This window comes from Rhinatrema bivittatum, chromosome 8 (genome assembly GCF_901001135.1).
Source record: "Rhinatrema bivittatum chromosome 8, aRhiBiv1.1, whole genome shotgun sequence".
In the NCBI taxonomy this organism is placed as follows: Eukaryota; Metazoa; Chordata; class Amphibia; order Gymnophiona; family Rhinatrematidae; genus Rhinatrema; species Rhinatrema bivittatum.
The window spans coordinates 135564983-135583656 of NC_042622.1; the positions used below are offsets into that span (position 1 = coordinate 135564983).

General features: G+C 40.9%; 1 protein-coding gene across 3 annotated transcripts in view; it reads left to right on the forward strand.

Moving 5' to 3' along the window:
• The window catches only part of ABCA2 (ATP binding cassette subfamily A member 2), a 382666-nt gene that overhangs the window by 143908 nt on the left and 220084 nt on the right, over nt 1-18674 (forward strand). For all 3 annotated transcript variants that reach the window (XM_029612786.1, XM_029612783.1, XM_029612787.1), the window contains exons 2-3: nt 7559-7652; nt 17512-17623. In XM_029612786.1, the coding sequence (XP_029468646.1) occupies nt 7559-7652; nt 17512-17623 (206 nt within the window). The remainder of the gene's footprint in view (nt 1-7558; nt 7653-17511; nt 17624-18674) is intronic.

The window sequence follows — 18674 nt, forward strand, 5'->3', positions numbered from 1 at the left end:
GACAAAGCAAGGGAAGATGGCACTGTCTGTTCTTAGGCAAAGAAGCTCACAAATAACTGGCAGCGCTCCCTGAACGAGCTAACCTAGAGCTATGGGAAAGAAGGGGTTATTATGGGATGGCCTGGACCTCTCTGTTTCATTTCACTGCTCTTGTTATTGATAAAAATTACTGTGGTGCTTAAGCTTACAAACCTGGATTTGTCCCTTTGCTGTCTAGTTGGTCAGGCTGAGACCCAAGCTTGGTTTTTTAGCAGTGTCCTGTGTCCTGGAAACACAGTTTTGATGGTCAAAACTGACTATGCAAATTTAAACTCAGCTTCATTACATTTTTCTCAGAAAAAAAATAAACATTGATCTTCTGATGTTACTGTTTGGTTGATAAAGTGTTGACTTGTTGCCCTTATGGAAAAACTAACACCTACCAGTTATCTCACACAAAATCTATGCATTAAGCTGAATTGCACTTCACAAAATTTATTTATTTATTGAAAAATGCTTATATTCCACCACCTCCAAAAATCAGTTTGGCGAGGATTACAATAAAACAATCATAAAATCAACATAATACAAAAATAGACATACAGCACTTAAAATACAAAACATACACGTATGGACTATTTAAAATACTTAAAATTGATCATACCACTTCATCCAAAGGACTCCTCAAAGAGCACTGCCTTTAATGCTTTTTTAAACACTTTAAAATCCTGCTGCTGTCTTAAGGTTAACTGGCAATTTATTCCACTCACTTGGTTCAACTGAGGAGAAAAAATGCCCTCTAATTTGGACCCATTTGAATTTTTTAAGAGGAGGAATAGCTAACAATTGGGCAGCCTCAGATCTCAGAGCACGACCTGGAGTATAAAGCGCAATATAATCTTTTAATACACATGGGGAAGAAGTATTCAGGAGTTTAAAAGCAATGGTTACCAACCTAAACCTGCCCCTCCATTTAACTGGGAGCCAATGCAAATCCCTGAGAGCTGGGGTTACATGTTTCGTTAACATGCGAAAGGGGCCTATTAGTAAAGGTTTTCTCCCATTTTATGTCTATGGAAAAACTGCTTAATAAATAGGGTTGTTTGCAACATTTTTGCTTGTAATTTACCTTTTGCAAAGAGCAACACAAAATTATGCAAATTAGGGAATGTGCTGCATATGTATGCAAAGCTGCTTATTACTATATGTTCACATAGATACATTTCATGCAAACAAATTTGCAAAACCGAATTTTTGTGATAAACTAAACTATACCTCAGTGAGGTGTCGTAACTTTGCAATAAACCACAATTTCACACAGACTTTACCACTAAAAAAAATTGACACACATCCCATTTGAATAATATTTAAATAATCCAGTATTGTGTTATAAACATGTGCGTGGTACCAGCTCATTCCTGAGACCTTATTCACAGGTAAGTGCATTGGCCTCGTAGCGCATTCGGGCCTGCTGCGGCTGTTCGGGAATACAATAAGACTGGACCTACTTAGTTATAGTGCAGGTATTTATTTACAGTGCTTCAAAGATACAAGAATCAAGACAGTAGCTCACCTTTTGTCAGGCACAGCTAACTGGTTAAAGTCCATCTTCTGGGTGTGTGGTGAGGTCCTCCCTGCTCCCTGGGGCCTCCCCAAACCTTTCTAGGCCTGGGATCTGTTAAAACCTTGAATCGGGCTACTTAGGTAGAATGAGGGAGTTGTCGGTACTCTCTGTCACAGGCCTCTCAATTTTAATATTCAGAGCTGATATGTTTCTCTTCTCTCATTATTTATCATCTTTCTGACTCCTGTTTTTCTATTTTCTTTCCTTGCCTTAGTGTGTCCCTGTATAAAACATGTTTCCTACCATTTTCAAGAGTGTCCTTTGCATTGCTGGAAATAAAAACCTGAGCTAAATACGCATGCATGACTATATCATCAACATAGCAATGCCTGGTGCAGCAGACGTATGTGCAGTGCCCTGCTAATTGCATGGGCCATGTTTTGACTTAATAAAATAAGTTGCAAAAAAGGAACTGCACTCGGGTAATGCAGAGAAACCCTACCAGATGTCTCATTTTATTGGCTACATTTACTTTTTTCAGGCGGGGAATGCATACTTGGGAACTCTCCAGATTTAACCCGGATATTTACACAAATGTCCGGGTCTCTGGGAAGGATGCTCAAATCTCCGGGTGCTGCAGGCTGAAAGTCGCAAACTCGGTGCCAGTGTTTCTTCCTGGGCAGGTTTTGCCTGCACTTCGCGCCTCAGCATTCATTAGCTCCACCTCCTGCTGATTCGATGATTCAGTGTTCCTAAGGGACACTTAACTGACCCAGCATTTGCCGTGGATGAGAGCATCGACAGCCTTCACTGAAGGAGGGCCCAAAGCAGGCACATACAGCACATGAACCATTTGTGCAGTGCTGGTTACTCAGTGCAGTGTAGGAGGAGGAGAGAGAGAGAGAGAGCATCACGTTGCTAGGTCCCACTTATGGGCTGCTGGAGCCTGAAAGACTGGTCAAAGCAGGTGATTTCGATGATTGCTTCACTCCACTACAGCACTAATTGTGGGTAGGGAGGTGAAATCATCCTCAGTTCACTGACAAGTGACAATGTGGCACACACTGTATAAGAGAGAGGGAGGGAGGGAGGGAAAGAGACAAGAGAGTGGCCTCATGTGGAGAGGGGAGTGCGGGGACAAGGGGAGATGAAGAGGCCTGGGGAAGGGAGAATGGGATTCAAGGATTGGGGTGGGGGTGGGGGTGAGCAGGGGCTGGGCTGTGATTGAGTAGCAGAGCAGAAACTCTGGGGTTTGTGGGGGGGGGGAGGGAATAAAAGATGGTTGGAAAGAGAGAGGGCAGGGGGACTCTGGGATTAGCATGGTTGGCATGGGGATGATTGGAGAATTGAGTGAAAACTTCAAAAGGGAGTGGAGCAGGGCCTGGGATTTTGAATGGAGGAGAGTGTGTGGAAGGGGGCACTGGAGATTTTGGATTGGGTAGGGGAGGGTACCAGCAGGGCCTGTGGGATTGAGCGGCAGAACTCTGAGATTGGTTGGAAAATTTAGAGAGTAGGAATTTGGGGATTGAGTCTGCATATTTTCTAATTTGTGGTCACATTGTCTATTAGGTGAAGGTCCATATCTTGCATGTGTTACCCAATTGAGAGATTCTGCAAGTGGGTAGCTTCTCTTAGGTCACGTGTAGTTTCCATAGCAATCAAGTTTGTTCTGTTTTCCAATAAGAGATGCAGTGAAGTAATGTTCTGGCATCTGTTGTAATATTTTTCATAGGTTGGGTTGTTGTTTGAGTCCAGGCACCAAACAAAACATTCAGTTAACATGACTGTACCATTCCTCACCCCCCCCCCCCCCCAAAAAAAAAATCCACACAAATCTCAGGCTGAGCAGAATTCAAAAGTTCCCAGGTATGGGGAAGGGGTGAAGTCAGTCCTGCCTCCTTCTCTCCCCCAATGCCACAGTGGCAGGACGCTTGGGTAAAGACTAACAGGCCGATTCAGTAAGAGGTGTGGGATAGCCGGCGCTCACAGCTGAGCGCCCGCTCTCCCATTGCGCACCCAGGCACCTCTCCTGGGCGCGTGATTCTGTATTTAAATGAGGCTCGGCGCTAATAAGGAGGCTCTAGGGACAATAGCGCATCCCTAGCACCTCCTTATTAGCGTTAGGGATGGCAGTCAGTAGGGATGTGAATCGTTTTTCTGACGGATGAAAATATCGTACGATATTTTCAAATCCGTCAAGTATCGGGGGGGTCCCCGAAAGCGATAGGAAAACCCCACAAAATTTTCGTGTGATTTTCTTATCGTTTTGGGGGGGTGGAAGAAAGGGCACACACAAAAAAAAAACCCCCCCAAACCCACTCCGACCCTTTAAATCTTAATTATTTAGAATCACCCACCCTCCCGACCCCCCAAAAAACTTTCCTAAAGTACCTGGTGGTCCAGTGGGGGTTCCGGGAGCACATGGTAGGAGCAATGGATGGCCCGTGCCATTTTTTAAGATGACGCCGGCCGTCCATTGCTCCTACCATGTTGCAGGGGCCAGCCAATGGCACTGATAGCCCCTGTCACATGGTAAGGGCAAAGGGCCATCGGTGCCATTTTGTGTACTGGCAGCTGACGGCCCGAGAGCGGGAGATTGCTCCCGGAACCCCCGCTGGACCACCAGGTACTTTAGGAAAATTTTTGGGGGGTCGGGAGGGTGGGAAATTCTAAATAATTCGATTTAAAGGGTCGGGATGGGGTTGGTTTTTTTTTGGCTCGGGAGAGCCGAAAAAAAAAAAAAGCGTTCAGAACCACGGGAAAAGATTTCCCGTGGTTCTACAAACCCAATACCGGAAATGATTCCGGAACCGATTCACATCTCTAGCTGTCAGCGGGTCTGACAACAAACACTCAATTTTACCGACGCTGGGCAGATTTTTATTTTATTTTATTTTTTAAATTTTTGGTTCCTCAGTCTTCATATTGCTGGGATATTAAGTCAGAGGGTGTACAGAAAAGCAGAATTTTCTGTTTTTCTGTACACTTTTCAGGGTTGCTTCCAACTTAATGCCTGCCCTTGGGCAGGCGTTAATTTCTGAGAGTAAAATGTGCGGCTTGGCCTCACATTTTACTTTTAGTATTATGGATGATGAGTCATATTAGTTTTGGGGGGGTTGTTTTATATTTCTTGATCTTATTATTTAATGTTTTCTGAGGGAATGGTAATGTGGCTGGCTTGTTGTGGGTTCTAGTTCAGTTCTTCTCAGCACATTTCTGTTTATACTTTCTGATCTCTTTATTCTGTATTTGGTTAGGGTCTCTCTGTGTTCTGCATATGTGACAGAGGCGAGGTATTTTGCTGGCATGTAATTTCTGCATAGGGATCTATAGCAGCCTGGTTCCCTATTTTTATTGGGGTTCTAGGGCCTGGTGTAATGTGCAGTGTTGCCTTTTCATAAATAAGTTTTTAGGATTGTTTTGGTATGAGAGGTTTATTATATTGTAATGGTAATTCTGTTTATGCATGACTTTCTGAGGGCCAAGCCCACACCCAACACGCATTACAAAAAACCTAATTCCATAGGAGTTCCAAGTGTGTTTTTGCAGAGTTTTCTGGTTGGCATTACAGGAGTGCATGTAAATATAATATGCACGTTGTAAGTGTTATTTTTGCCTCAGAAGATGTACCTTTGAATTTTCTTTTTCATGTAATATTTGTTATAAATGCAGAATTTGTGTCTGTAAAAGGTGTGGGATTGTGTGTGTGTGTGTGTGGGGGGGGGGGGGGCATGTGTGCAAGGCTGTAAGGTTTGCCTAGGGTACTTAATACCCTTCCTTGTTCATGGGTTCTGGGGTAGGTGGGGGGGGGGGGGGAGCATGTCAGTTTTTAAAAATAAAGATTGCAGGAGGGAGCTCGGGGCGGAGACTATATGAATGGGGGGCGGAGCAGCACAGTAAATGTTTGCACAGGGCAGCAAAAAAGCTAGCCCTGGCCATGGTCAGTGATTATTAGATTCATTTACAGTAGTAATCTTGTCTATATCCTCCACCTCCTATGACATTACAGGATGCAAGAAACTAATGACCATATGCAGGCCTGGTGCAAGAATATTTGGCACCCTAGGCAAACCTTTGGTCATGCATCCCTCTCCCCAACTTACCTATTGGTGGCAGCTCCAGCACAGTGCTCCCTCCTAGGATTTTGGCGTTCCAGGCGACAACTGAGCTTGCTTAATGTAATGTGGGGATTTTAGCAGTGCTGACCTTCAGCACTGGTTGTGCTTTTTTACATAAACTGAGTAAGCACTGGCCCTGCAAATATGGCTGTCTCCAGGAAACAATAATAAATAGCTTACAAACTGACTTAACTTTTAAAATGTACGGTATTAGCTGTTCCAACCTTCTAATGATCTGTGGCATCCTTTGATTTTATTGAGCGCTGTCGGGGGCACGTTATATCCTTTTTAAGGCATAGGAGCCCGAGCAGGTTGTCACGAAGATCCCTGCTGCAGATTGCTGGAGGGTTTGAGCAGTCAGTGCTGTAGATCCTTAATCCAATAGTTTTGTCTTTCGGATGTTCGATGACTTTCTGGACGGTGCTCATGTGCAGGACCTTTTCTATAGTGGTTAAAAATTCCCATCTGCCCTTTGGAACACAACAGTAAATCTGTTTGAAATGTAGTCAAGTGTGATTTAGGAGACCATCAAAGGCATCCTAACGAGCGGCAAAACAAACACTCTTAAATACCATGAAGAAAATGGAGCTCCTTCTTACATGCAGCACAAGGAACATAAACTATGTATTTAAAGAAAAGCAACCCTAGTGTATTTAAAAACCTTTTTGTAAAACCTTGCTTTTAGTAGAGGTTTAGTTTATAGAGGGTGTTACCAGATGCCATTTAACTTTTATAACACACATCAAACCAAGGTCGTAGCTTTTTTTTTTTTTAATGTATTAATTTCTGCTTGAATGTTCTTTCACAATCAAAAGTGTTAGAGCAAGGCTTGCTCTGCTGTGTGCCGCATCTCTCACTGAGGCTTCTGTGCTACACATTGAAATCTCAGGCCATCCTGTTGCTTCTGTGCCATGCCCTTCTGCCTCCCTGCCATGCTGGTGGCATTGTGCCACACACCAGTGCTTCTTACCAATCTGCTGAATGTCGACAATCGCCCCACCTTTATATTCTGTACCATGCTGGCGATTCAGTGAACAGAGAGTACCTGGGATCAGCACAGTGTCTCTTACTGGACAGATGCAGTGCCCCCGGGAGTGCATTTGTGCTCTAAGAAGCCTTGTGGATTTGCTACTGAACAGATGCCTGCCAGATACTGTTGACTGAGAGCTCAGTAGAAACTTGAATGAAGCCGTTAAAGTTTGCTGTTTTTGGGAGAACAAACATATAAGGCAGGGTTGTCAAAGATTAACCCACAATTCAATTTCATCTGCTCTTGTGTTTTTCTGGTACAAAATTGTCCTATTTCTTCACATCTCAAGCTCTCCTTGGCAAGTTGAGTTGCTGTCAGAGCGTGCCACCGCCCCACCTACTTGCCATGTCTACTTGGTGCACTGCCTGGCTGCATTTCTTGCTCATGTGGCAGTCATGTTGATTCTCAGGGTATAGTAGCGATCTGATGCAGACCTGTGGCCTTTAGCATTGTTATGAGTGGTATAAATAAGCATTTAAGTAACTTAACTTGGCTACTGTCCAAAACCAACTTAAAATTCCAAGTTCTAGCAAAGGAGAATACAGTGCTTGCTGGGAAGTGCCTTGCAGGGAATGGTGGATTGGGAAGGTAATGGGGTCTCCAGACTTGCAGCTACTTTGCAGCTTTCAGGCTTCTGTTCTCTGTGTCTGAGACCATCTGTGAAGAATGAGCCAGTTCTGGGTTTCTACCTTCTCTTCCTTACCTTGTCAGAATAGGACAGTCTGTCATTTCAAGGCTCTCCTGTGTCTGGGAGGGGAGATGAGGAAGTGAGAAGCAGGTCTGTCTATGACTGTTGAAAGCCTTGTTGGACATCAGAGGGCAATGTCTTAGTCATTTTATTTGCTGTCTATTTTTTCTGTTTTTCAGTGGGTGCTGGCTTTTGAGATATTCATCCCGTTGGTCCTCTTCTTTATCCTTCTGGGACTTCGGCAGAAGAAACCCACCATCCCTGTGAAGGAAGGTGAGCGCGTGTGTCATGGGTACAGGAAGTCTGTGGCTCAGCTTGCTCCACTTTGTGAGGCAGTCACTGGAAATGTTGGGGTGGAGGGGTGGCAGTTTATTTGGTAGATGGCCCCAATATCCCGTCTAATTTTTATTCTCTGAGGTATGGAGTGATTTTGAGTAAGGCGTAGATCTGTCAAGCCTACACGTGAAGGTTTGCATTTGCAAATCAATGCAATGCATCCATTATTGTTAGTTTTGGGTTTTTTTTCCTTATAATGTGGGCATCTCTCCAGCCTCTAGCAGGGTCCAGGTGGGGAGAAGATCAAGACCATAGATCTCTGGACTTTGTGGCTGATCCGAGAGGTGTTTAGTCGCTTTATTGGCCCTGCATGTCAGGCCCAAACTACATGCTCCTCATGCTAGAGTATTAATACCCACGTGGCTCACAGACCATGGACAGTTACTTGCACATGCTGGTCACTGGGGAGGAGTGTGTGAGTACACCCAGTTCAGTGGAATCAGTTTAGAAAGATTTTCTTTCCCATTCTATACTTAACGGGGAAACCTTTCCATGTTTCGAGCCAAACGGACCTTTAAAATCTTCTTCCTCACTCCCTTGTTTCGTTAGAGTAATGAAATACATGCATTGATGTATGCTGCTGAGTGTCTGTTTTGTGACGCCCTCCTTTGAACTCACATTGACTGGAAGTGTAAGAACAAGTGGCCTCTAGCTGCATTCTGCAGCAGTTAATTCACAAGAACGCCTCCCTCAAAAGATCAAAACATGGTTTAAAGTGAAAGGCATTACTGCTCTGTCACATCCAGCTCGCCAGATGCCAGCAATGATGAAATGCTCAGCTGTGTGAATGTAGGGCTGTTGCTGGCGAAAGCCTTGCTCCTTATGTCTTGGGGAACAGAGACTTTCCAGTGGGCAAAGGACAAAAGGTTTCTCTTTTTGATTAAAAATTGAAGAGGAAAATGCTTCTGTTTTAAAGTTTACTTTTGTTGTCTCCAAGAGTCTGCTATGCTGAATAGTGTTCCCTATTTATAGTGCTGTGACAAAGTACAGGACTACATAATAGTGCTATATAGCACTTAGGGGTAGATTTCAAAATGTCGCTCAGCAGCAAAGATACCTGGGAATATTAAGCAGTTATCTCTAGGTGAACCGGCTGCGGAAAAACGACTGAAAATTCAGCGAAAATTAGCCCATCAAAGTTCAACCAGCTAGATGTAGCAAAATTACTCCATTGGCTCTCAGGTGCTAATGCCCAGCTTATTTAATTTTTTAAATATCGGGTGTGAGGATCTGGTGGCCATGGCACTTTAAAAATTTTAAATTTCAGGAGGGAGGGCGGGTGAGTAGCTGAGTGGCAGTCAGGCAGATTTTGGCTTGCTACTGCAGTGCCTAGTTTTGTCTGGCCAAATTTAGCTGGTTAGCATTGAATAAATATCACGTTAACTGGCCAAGGTCCTGATTTGCTGAGGCTTTTTCCCTATTCTGTCTATTGGAGGGTGGTGGTGATGGGGGGGGGGGGGGGGGGGGGGAGGAGCTTAATGAAACGCCTGCCCGGGCGTGCTTCTGGACAGCCACTTTTTTTTTTTTTGCCTGGCTAAATTCGTATGGTCTGGATAATTATTTTGAAAATCGACCCTTTTAACAGTATAGTGTTACAATGCTCCGTAGATCTATATACTGGGTTTGTGCAGTAAACACAACAAGCTAAGATCTTTTAGTCCCTGCTCTGAAAGAGATGGAGGAGAATTAATTTCCTTGCCCTGTTGAAGCAGGGAATCCCTCGGTCTTTCGGTGACAGTCTCACTGGATGTCTCAGATCGGTCTGTCTCTTGGAAGTCTGCTGGAATGAAAAGTGCTGGTGGTGCATTAGGATTTGAGTGATAAGCAGAATACCTGGCCTGTTCCTGCAGCCCTCTGGCATGATGAGAAGGAAGAACAGGGGGAGGAGAGGCACTGCAGCAACAGCCACCACCTGTGTGTGGTTTATTATTATTTATTTATTTATTTGTTTGTTTGTTTGTTTTTCTATACAGACATTCAATTCAAAATTTCACATCGGTTTACACATAACAGAATTGTCTCCAAGTAAACTTATGGAGACAGAATACAGTAAAACATACTAAATATAAAATTAAAAATATAAAATTAAAATCAATAATAAATTAAAATACCAAACCTATATAAACAAGAAAACCCATTGTTCTACAACATTTTGTGTACCTAAAGAAAAAGGAAATTGGGTAAAAATTAAATTTGTGAGGGGAAAGCTTTCAAAAAAAGCCAAGTTTATGCTGTATGCGCTAGCATTTGGGATAGGGAGTCCTGGTTACTACTTGCACTTTGAATGTGTACAATTTCCTATACAATTATAAAATTGCTACTTCTTCCACTACGGTGGGAGACTCACTCTGACTTGGTTCAAAATTATAACATGTTCTACTTTTTTTTTCTCTTTCAAAATTTCCCCTATTGTAGGCCCCAATATATCTGTTTTTTATTTTTCCAGCCTCCAGACATCCCCACTAAAACTTTGTGTAGTGCTAGGCACCCTCTTTCCCCTAGCCTATTGGATCCTTTATCTGCTATGGTGTTGGAAACCATTCTCCTTGAGCCTGTACTGAACCACTGCCCAGCAAGGTGTTAGGGAGCACTCCTTTTTTTTTCTTAGCTAGTACTGAGTTAATGTCCCAGGATGTTGTTAGGGGGCACTATTCCCCTTGAGCTAGTCCTGAACCAGTGCCCCAGCATAATGCTAGAATCCATCCTGAACCAGTGTATGAAGATGGCAAGTGGTTTTTGGCTTGGAGGTTTCCTCTTGCTCAATTAGAACTGGCCTTTTATTGCTCCATGGTGCCATGAGTCTTTATTTGTAATTAGCTATGATGTTCCCCTGTTTTATATACCCCCCCCCCCCCCCAGTTCACTTAGACCAGCCATTGCAGTAACACTCCTCAGCTGGGGGACATGAGAGCTCCTATTTGATGCCTGAAATCTTAGGCCCTAAGTCTAGCCACTAGGTGTCACTATTGCATGATGACTTGGACTTCCTCTGCCCCAGGTGAAGAAGAGTACTGGTTTAGAAAGCAAGTCCAGGTTCTCCAAATGACAGCATCCATGACTGGCCCTCTACACAGCACTTTCATAAAAAGTACAATAAAAGTTAGTAAATCATAACATACAATAAATCAGGAAACAGTGTGTTTCAAAGGAATATCCCAGAAATGGTGTTCAGATCTTAGACTGGGTAATGCTTATAAATTAAAAAAACAAAAAAAACCTAACCCCATATCAGAAAGCACAGGAATTTTATAAATTTCCCTATTATGACTACATAGGCAGGGTCATTGTGAGATGGAGACAGGAGATATAGCCATGCCAGAGTGAATGGATTAAATAGTTGCATCGCAGTGGGAATTAACTCTTGAGTATATTTGGGATCATCAGTGGATGGGCTCCATGTCTTTGTACAAGAATTTATATACTAACTGTAACTAGTGAAGCAAAATAATACCGGTTACACTGGTAAACAAAGTTTTTGTTTCCTTCAGGCTTTTTGGTGTTCCAAATAGATTTTTTTGATGCTGATCACAGATATTACTTCGAAATTTGTACATCACTTAAGGTTTTTGAGAAATGGCCAATTTTGTGTTACAATAATTGTGAAATTTTAAAACATAATCTCACATACATATATTTTCTTGCTGGACAGTAGTTTTTATGATTTTTAAAATTCATGTTGTATTTTTGACGGCCATAAGCAACATAACATGTAACAGAGACTAACTTTTTAAAAAATGTACCAAGAAACTCTGCTTGATCATGCCAGAACTTGCTTGCTCAAGCCCCAGCTCGGCTGCAAGATTCCAACTTGTTTCCATGACGACGCAGCCTTATATAAGCAGCAGCAATGAGTAGTCTCCTATGCAACGTCTGTGTGAATGAGCGAATCGTATCGCTAAAATTGTTGAGTTTAAAGCGTGTGGATTTAATTTAATATACTTTATGAAATGTCGCGCCAATGTCGTAATAGCCGTGACATGTTTTGTTACATCTGTGGTGAGTTTACTCTGAAAGCACAGAAAAGGAGTATGACTGCACTTATTAAGAAGGCATACGAGTTATACTTCGGGTGCAAAATTGGTGTCGAGGACAGAGCATGGGCTCCTCATACGTTGCACATCTTGCGTCAGTAGTCTGCAAGCTTGGCTGAAAGGTGTGAGACCATCCATGCTATTTGCCATCCCAATGATATGGAGGGAACAGAAAGATCATACAACTGACTGTTTCTGGTGGCAGCATTGCCATTATAGCTTATGTCACTACAAACACGTAACAATACTTAATGTATATTGCATTTTTCTGGCAAACGGTACGTGATACAGACATAATAAATGCATATTTGTGTTCAGCTTGTTAAAATCTACTTGTTTCGCCAAAAGTTGTGGAGGAAACAAAATATTCCCAGAAATTTGTTTACCAGTGTTATTGATGTTACATCTTAATGTTCTATGGGAGCAATTAGGCACAAAGGGTCCTGGTAACTTCTGTGTTTGTTTTTGTTTTTTATGTTTGCCTTTTAAGTTGTATGAACATTACATATCACCATTATCTGAATGTTTAATGTATGTTGTTGTTTTTATCCTTTTTTTTTCTTTTTTCTCTTGTAAAATCAACATTTTCTTTCTTTTTTATTATTGATCTGTCTCTTCCTGCTTGAAATGCTGAAACTGCATGTTCCAGTCTGTAAGTTGTTCTCCCCCCCCCCCCCCAACAAAGCATTCTGGGAAACGGAAGCCATCTTGCTCCAATTATTCCAAATTGCTTTGCTTATCATACTTTTTTCAGGTGTATTCTATAATCTTCTTTGGGGAACTGGTGAAGATTTCAGCCTACATATGCACACACATAATGTGTATGTGTGATTATAGGATTTAAATAGTTTATCCTATGCCTTTCAACTTGACTCCAGGTCATTTATTAGATTTTGAGTTAGTCCTAGTTTTTAAAAAATGTTTATTTTTAGATAAGTGTGTGTTTTCAACTATTAACCCCCCTCAACTTGAAGAACAAGAATAGAATCCTTTGCGATTTATAATTGAAGTCACTGGCCAAAACCCCTTAAGGCTGTTTGAGGAGTCATGGAATATTGGGTCCAGAATCAAGGCTCATTTGGATGCCTTTGATTGCCCTATGGAAATACTTTACTTGCCATGGCCACTCCAAAATCAGTGGATGGGGATTGTTCTTGAAGCTCCACCTTTATAGACAGATGTCATTTGTTATTACCTTGGGCTTCCTTTTCTTGATGACTTACGCATTCCCCATATCTGATGCCTGATAGATTTCAAAGGCCTCTCATTTTCTGTTTCACAGACTTGATAAATTTAAGTGGACTGTCACTCATTCTTTGCACCCTGAGCCACATGGACTTTGTTGGAGTCTTGATCATTGTCCTCATCATTACCTTACAATGCTCAATGAAGATTCACTTACCACAAACCTTTTTGATATTTACATAATAATTTTTATTAAGTGAGAATTAAAGTTTAAACATGTCAAACAACTTAATGGTAACATAGGTGTCCCCACGTGACAATCTTAGGAATGCCTTCACTATACAATTAATATAATATTTCACTATTTTATGAAAATCTTCTTTCACTCACATACCCCATTCATACTTTACATACCGCACATAAGCATATGTTCATAATCATGTTACATAGAGCAACAAATCCCCACTTATACATTTACATAATAGGCATCAAATAATGTCTTTTTGTCCCTCAATTTTTATAATCTTTGTATATTCATAGCAATAAAAATATTTGTGCTTCACTTCCTCAATCCAGTCTGTAATAATCCATTCAGCTTCCTCATGGCTGGCATTTTAATAAAGGCGAGAGCTCCCGCCACAACCTTTCTCTATGTAGAATGTTATCTTCACCGGTCTCCACATTTTGCGGCTCTTTCCTATAATACTAGTCCCTCCCTGTAGAAAAATAATCCTCAGCTCTAACTCCACCTTATTCTGAGGGAGATTAAGAGGGGAATTGGAGAAGGAAAATACACTGGCTGCTATAAATCCCCAAATCACAGTATGTTATGCTTGTAAAGAAATAAACGTTAAAAAGTAATTGATATATTTTCTAGCGGGATTTATAGAGCTTGGAATGCATTCTTAAGTAGAAAGATGACAAAAGGAGAATAAGATGGGAGCATTCCAATATCTAGCAGGCTTCAATAGAAAACATGAAGGTAACATTTTTTTCTAATAGAAAACGAAGCTCAAAGACATGGGGACATGATATGAATTTGAAAGAAGGGGGCTCAGAGGAAATAATTTACTGTGAGGATAGTGGATGCCTGGAATAGTCTACCAGTTGAAGTTATGCTGAATGAAACAGTGATAGAATACAGGTATGTTTGGGATGGATACAAAAGACATGAGGAGGAGGTTAATAGGATCTGCAGACTGTTTGGGCCAAGCGGTCCTTAGCTATTCTGTTGAGTTATTAATGATGAATCATTTGCATCTATATACCAAGTCATGTTTCAGTACAGAAATAGCATTTGTATGCACTGGAGATCATATACAATGGGCATATCCTTTTAACATGCACTGGGGAATAACATTATGAACGATAGGAATTTTCTTGGTTGCTGCAAGGCCTGGTATACACACATAATGGACCAGGGCAGAAAAATAAGAATTTTACCCAGCTGGTTCCAGGCATTCTGAAGCTCTACCTTAATGATATTACTTAGCTTTGCCAAAGGGGACTTTTGTGGGGCTAGGGCCCAAGGCAGTTGCCCTGCTTACCCACCCTAAAACAGGCTCTGGTTTGCTGGTTATATTTTTATTTTTCTTCTGAGTGTCTAGTACATCAGTGATACTGCTGTTCAACTTTAGTTTTCTACCCCTCTCTAAATTGGTGATGATCCTCCATTTTTCCTTGCCTCTTTGATGCATTGCAGAGGTGTAGTTGTCCATCTGTTTTGTATTTTGTGGTATATCATGATGAGCCACTGTCATCCATAGTAAATAAGAATTGCTAGTTCTCAGTCCCTGGAGGTGAGGCTTTAAAACCTTTTGGCCTCTGTAATAAATCCTTTGTGTGGGGCAATTGTATTTAGATAAGAGAAGGTACTCTGGAGTAGAATGAGAGTGGTGTGTGCTAGCAGGACAGTGTGTGGATTGAGTGTTAGAATAGCCCACTCGGCAATAGGATGAGGCAAGTTGGGGTTGAAGCACAATTGCAAAGCTATGTATTGATGCTTACTCAGCTCTCTCGTGCACTGACTGTAGATCTGGTCTGTGCCATTAGTCCATCATTTCATAAGCATTAAACCATCAAATATAATGAACTAAAATGAAAAAATGGATACATTTAATCCATGGTCCTTGCTGAGCTCTGGCAATTTTGTAGAAACGAATGGAATGCTTTATTGTCATCTTGGTTCAATTGAACATCAGTCATCAAAAGGAATTCCTATTCTTTCCTCTGAGAAGGTGAAAATGGACAGGTAGGGGGACTGAGGGTCTGTGGGGTTTGGGGTGCCCTTATGTTGCGGTGGAGCTATGGCTGTACTTAAAACTCCATGCTAAATCTCCTCTTTACCTTCCTCTCCTCCCTTTTTTTTCCCCATGTAACAATTTGTTCTCTATGATTAAAACAGCTGCGCTTTTTGCATCAGCCTTGAGCGGAGATAGTGAGCCCAGAAGGTGATGGGGCATGCATAGGGTCTCCAGAAGTTAAAGTTCCTCCTTTTGCTATGCTTAGTCCTTCCCATTCACAAAGTCTATTTCTTTAAAACATATTGACCAGATACCTGAAACTACTAGCTCTAATCAACCTTGAGAACCACTTGGACCCAGATTGTGGTTGTACAATAAAGCAGGGATGGCCAACTCTAGTCCTCCAGGGTCATAAACTAACCTGGTATTTAGGTTGCCTGAACCATACAGATTGTTTAGATTCCTATTTAAAGTTGAGTCAGTTTATGTCCCTATGTCTTTTGAATATTATTTGTGAGTATCCTGAAAAAGAATTTTTTGTGGCCCTCAGGGTCTGGAGTTGACCATCATTGCAGTAGAGGATGGAAGGTCAGAACTCAGTTTTCCTCAGCAGATGCCAGGTTGCCTGATCTGTTGAGCACATGCATTGTAGAATTAACTATCAGCTAACTCTTTAGTTTAGTTTATTGACTTAAATAATCGCTATTTCTTATGTGAGTAAATCAAAGCGATGTACATATAAAATGTTATACATCAGTATAATGTGATTAATAACTTAAACATGAATACAATAAAATGTAAATTAGACAGAGTAATGTATTAAAGATAAAACTATTAACAAGATAGTATTTTAGAATTTAAACATTATTATAAAAGTTACTTTTAACAGCTAGAAATTTTACTATGATTTGCAAAAGTCATATTGCAGCAGTTAATTTAATGACTAGATCTGTGAGAAAAAATAACTACTACAATTTGCAAAAGCCTAAACTGACCATGTAAAGTGAAGTGGCTAATTGTATTTTTTTATGTTAAGTGTAGGCTTTGACAACCCACAAGTGATGTGATTAGCAGACATTCTCTTCATTTTCTCATGCTGCACTGTGTGGTCTGAATTCCCATGATGTCTTTGTCTGAGGCAGGCAGCCAGGCGTAATAGTACTAGGCTAGATTTAAGCTGACATAATCATTTGGTAGCATACATTTATTTAATTGCTACCTTTCAATGCTGAGAGAGAGCCATGAGGTATAGGATCCAAGTTTTATCAGTGTCCAAACTATGGTGGAAAGTCTATTGCCAGACAGCACACATTAGGGAACATTACTTGCACAGAACTTGTTGTAGGCAGGTCATACTTCTCATTCAGGATAGAGTATTCCTTGCTTGAAGACAATTTTGCTCACTTACAGTGGATTCGCTCATTCACCATGTCATCAGTCTCACTGTGGCCTCAGACACCACAGTGTTACCAAGTTGATCCATGTCATTATGGGATGTTAGCCCTGTGCTGGTCTTCTTGCAAGCTTATTTTCTATTAAAAAACAAGATGGAATACAGATTAGATGACCTTAACATTATTATAGCAAAGAACAATTCTGGGTAACATAAGAATCCACAAATTAAATTCAGCAAAATCTTTCAAATATGAAGATCTCCACTGGGTCAATCACTGCACCATCACTAATTGGTCCTGATTTTATTTTATTTTTTTAAATTCCTACATTGATAGTCTTTTGTTCTTTAGGATGCATGTGGAAGGGAGCTGGAAAATCAAGACTGGATCTGTCTTTTGATGACACAGATTTAGGTTGGGCCTACCCTGTAGTAGAGTCTCCTCATTCCTGTCATCGCTGGTCTCCTGTAACCACACTGTAGTCTCACTCATCACCCTACTCATTGGCCCTATGTGCTGCAGTAGAATCTCCCATTTTGCACTCTATCCTTAATTGAACATTCCTGTAAATGAGTTTGAATTGCATTTTTAAGTTTCAAAACATAATTACAGCACTGAAACTCGGATGAAATGCTTTTCAAGCTCACTTGTGGGAGAGTTGAATGAGGCCTGTGTTGTACATTCATATGAATATGGAATCTTGGTGAAATTGAACACATTTTTGCCCATAATTTATCTTTTTTCAAGAAAGATATTTAGATTCTTTTTTTTAATTTTTTTTGACTTCTGATCTCCATCCTCTTACTGAAATTTGTTCTTCAAGTCCAAGTCTTGGTTCAAACGATCCATGCCTCAAGCCTGTCTTTGAACTTGGCATGCTTCTTCCTCTACATCTTTCCTCTCTCTCTCTCTTGTACTGCTTTCTGTCTGTCTTTCCCTTCAGCTTTCTACACGGCAGCACCTCTCACCTCTGCTGGGATTTTACCTGTGATGCAGTCACTGTGCCCTGATGGTCAGAGAGACGAATTTGGCTTTCTACAGTATTCCAACTCCACGTAAGTACTGTAACCTGAAACCTTTATTTTATTGAACTGTTTTTTCCCAGTATTTTCCAATACAATTTGTATTTCCACTCCTTCTAATCCTGGGTTACATCTCTCTTCCATTGGCTCCCAGCTGAAGGCTAATGTGATAGAGCAGAGGTTCCCAAACCTGTATATGAATATGCATGAGACAGATTTGCATGCACTGTCTTTTGCATGTAATTTATCTCATGCATATTCATTGCAGAGATCCTGAAAACCTGATTGGCTGGGGTTCCCCCAGGACAGGTTTGGAAACCACTGCGATAGAGTACTGTCCATGTACCTAGCAGGATGTTATGAATGGATTTGGCTCTAACTTCTGATTGTAGGTATAGGGAAAGGAGAGAACCGCAATTGGAATGAAGATTTAATTGGAGTTTTCAATGTGTGTGTGTTAGAAAGAAGGGGCAAAGGGAGAAAAGAAGACAAAAAATATGAGATAAATAGACTCTGGGATGAGGAAGAAGAAAAGAATGGAAAAACTGTTGGGAGGTGAGAAAAAAAGCAGTTACAAAAATATTTTAGTGATTTCTTTAGAGCTACTATTTTTTTTCTGTTCTGTCCTCTTAAAAAAATCATTAAAGTAATTAATCTGCTTTAGCTCATTCTATTAAGTTCCTCAGTCTCACTGCAAAATGACAATTAAAGAGCTTTGGAAAGTTGACCACCCTAGGTAGGGCCATCCACTAGATGGTGTTTTACTTGCTCTAGACTTTGTATCTTTTGTTTCATTGTTTTAAAATAGTTTATAAAATTAAAAACTTTTAAAATATTTTTCTTATATTTTCCCCTTAAAATCAGTCATTTTTTTTATTTTGATTAAATAAAAAAGAAAATCCTGATTCAAGGAATATATGAAATTAATTGACATGTGTCACTCATTTTCCCATCACCTGGAAAAGAAAGGGATCTGTAGAGGGTCTGGCTGTGGAAAACAAAATAGAGTATATGATTCTTTCATTGGAGAAACGCGCATTTTGTAATATGAGATTTTGAACCTCTACAAAACAAACTTCCGAGG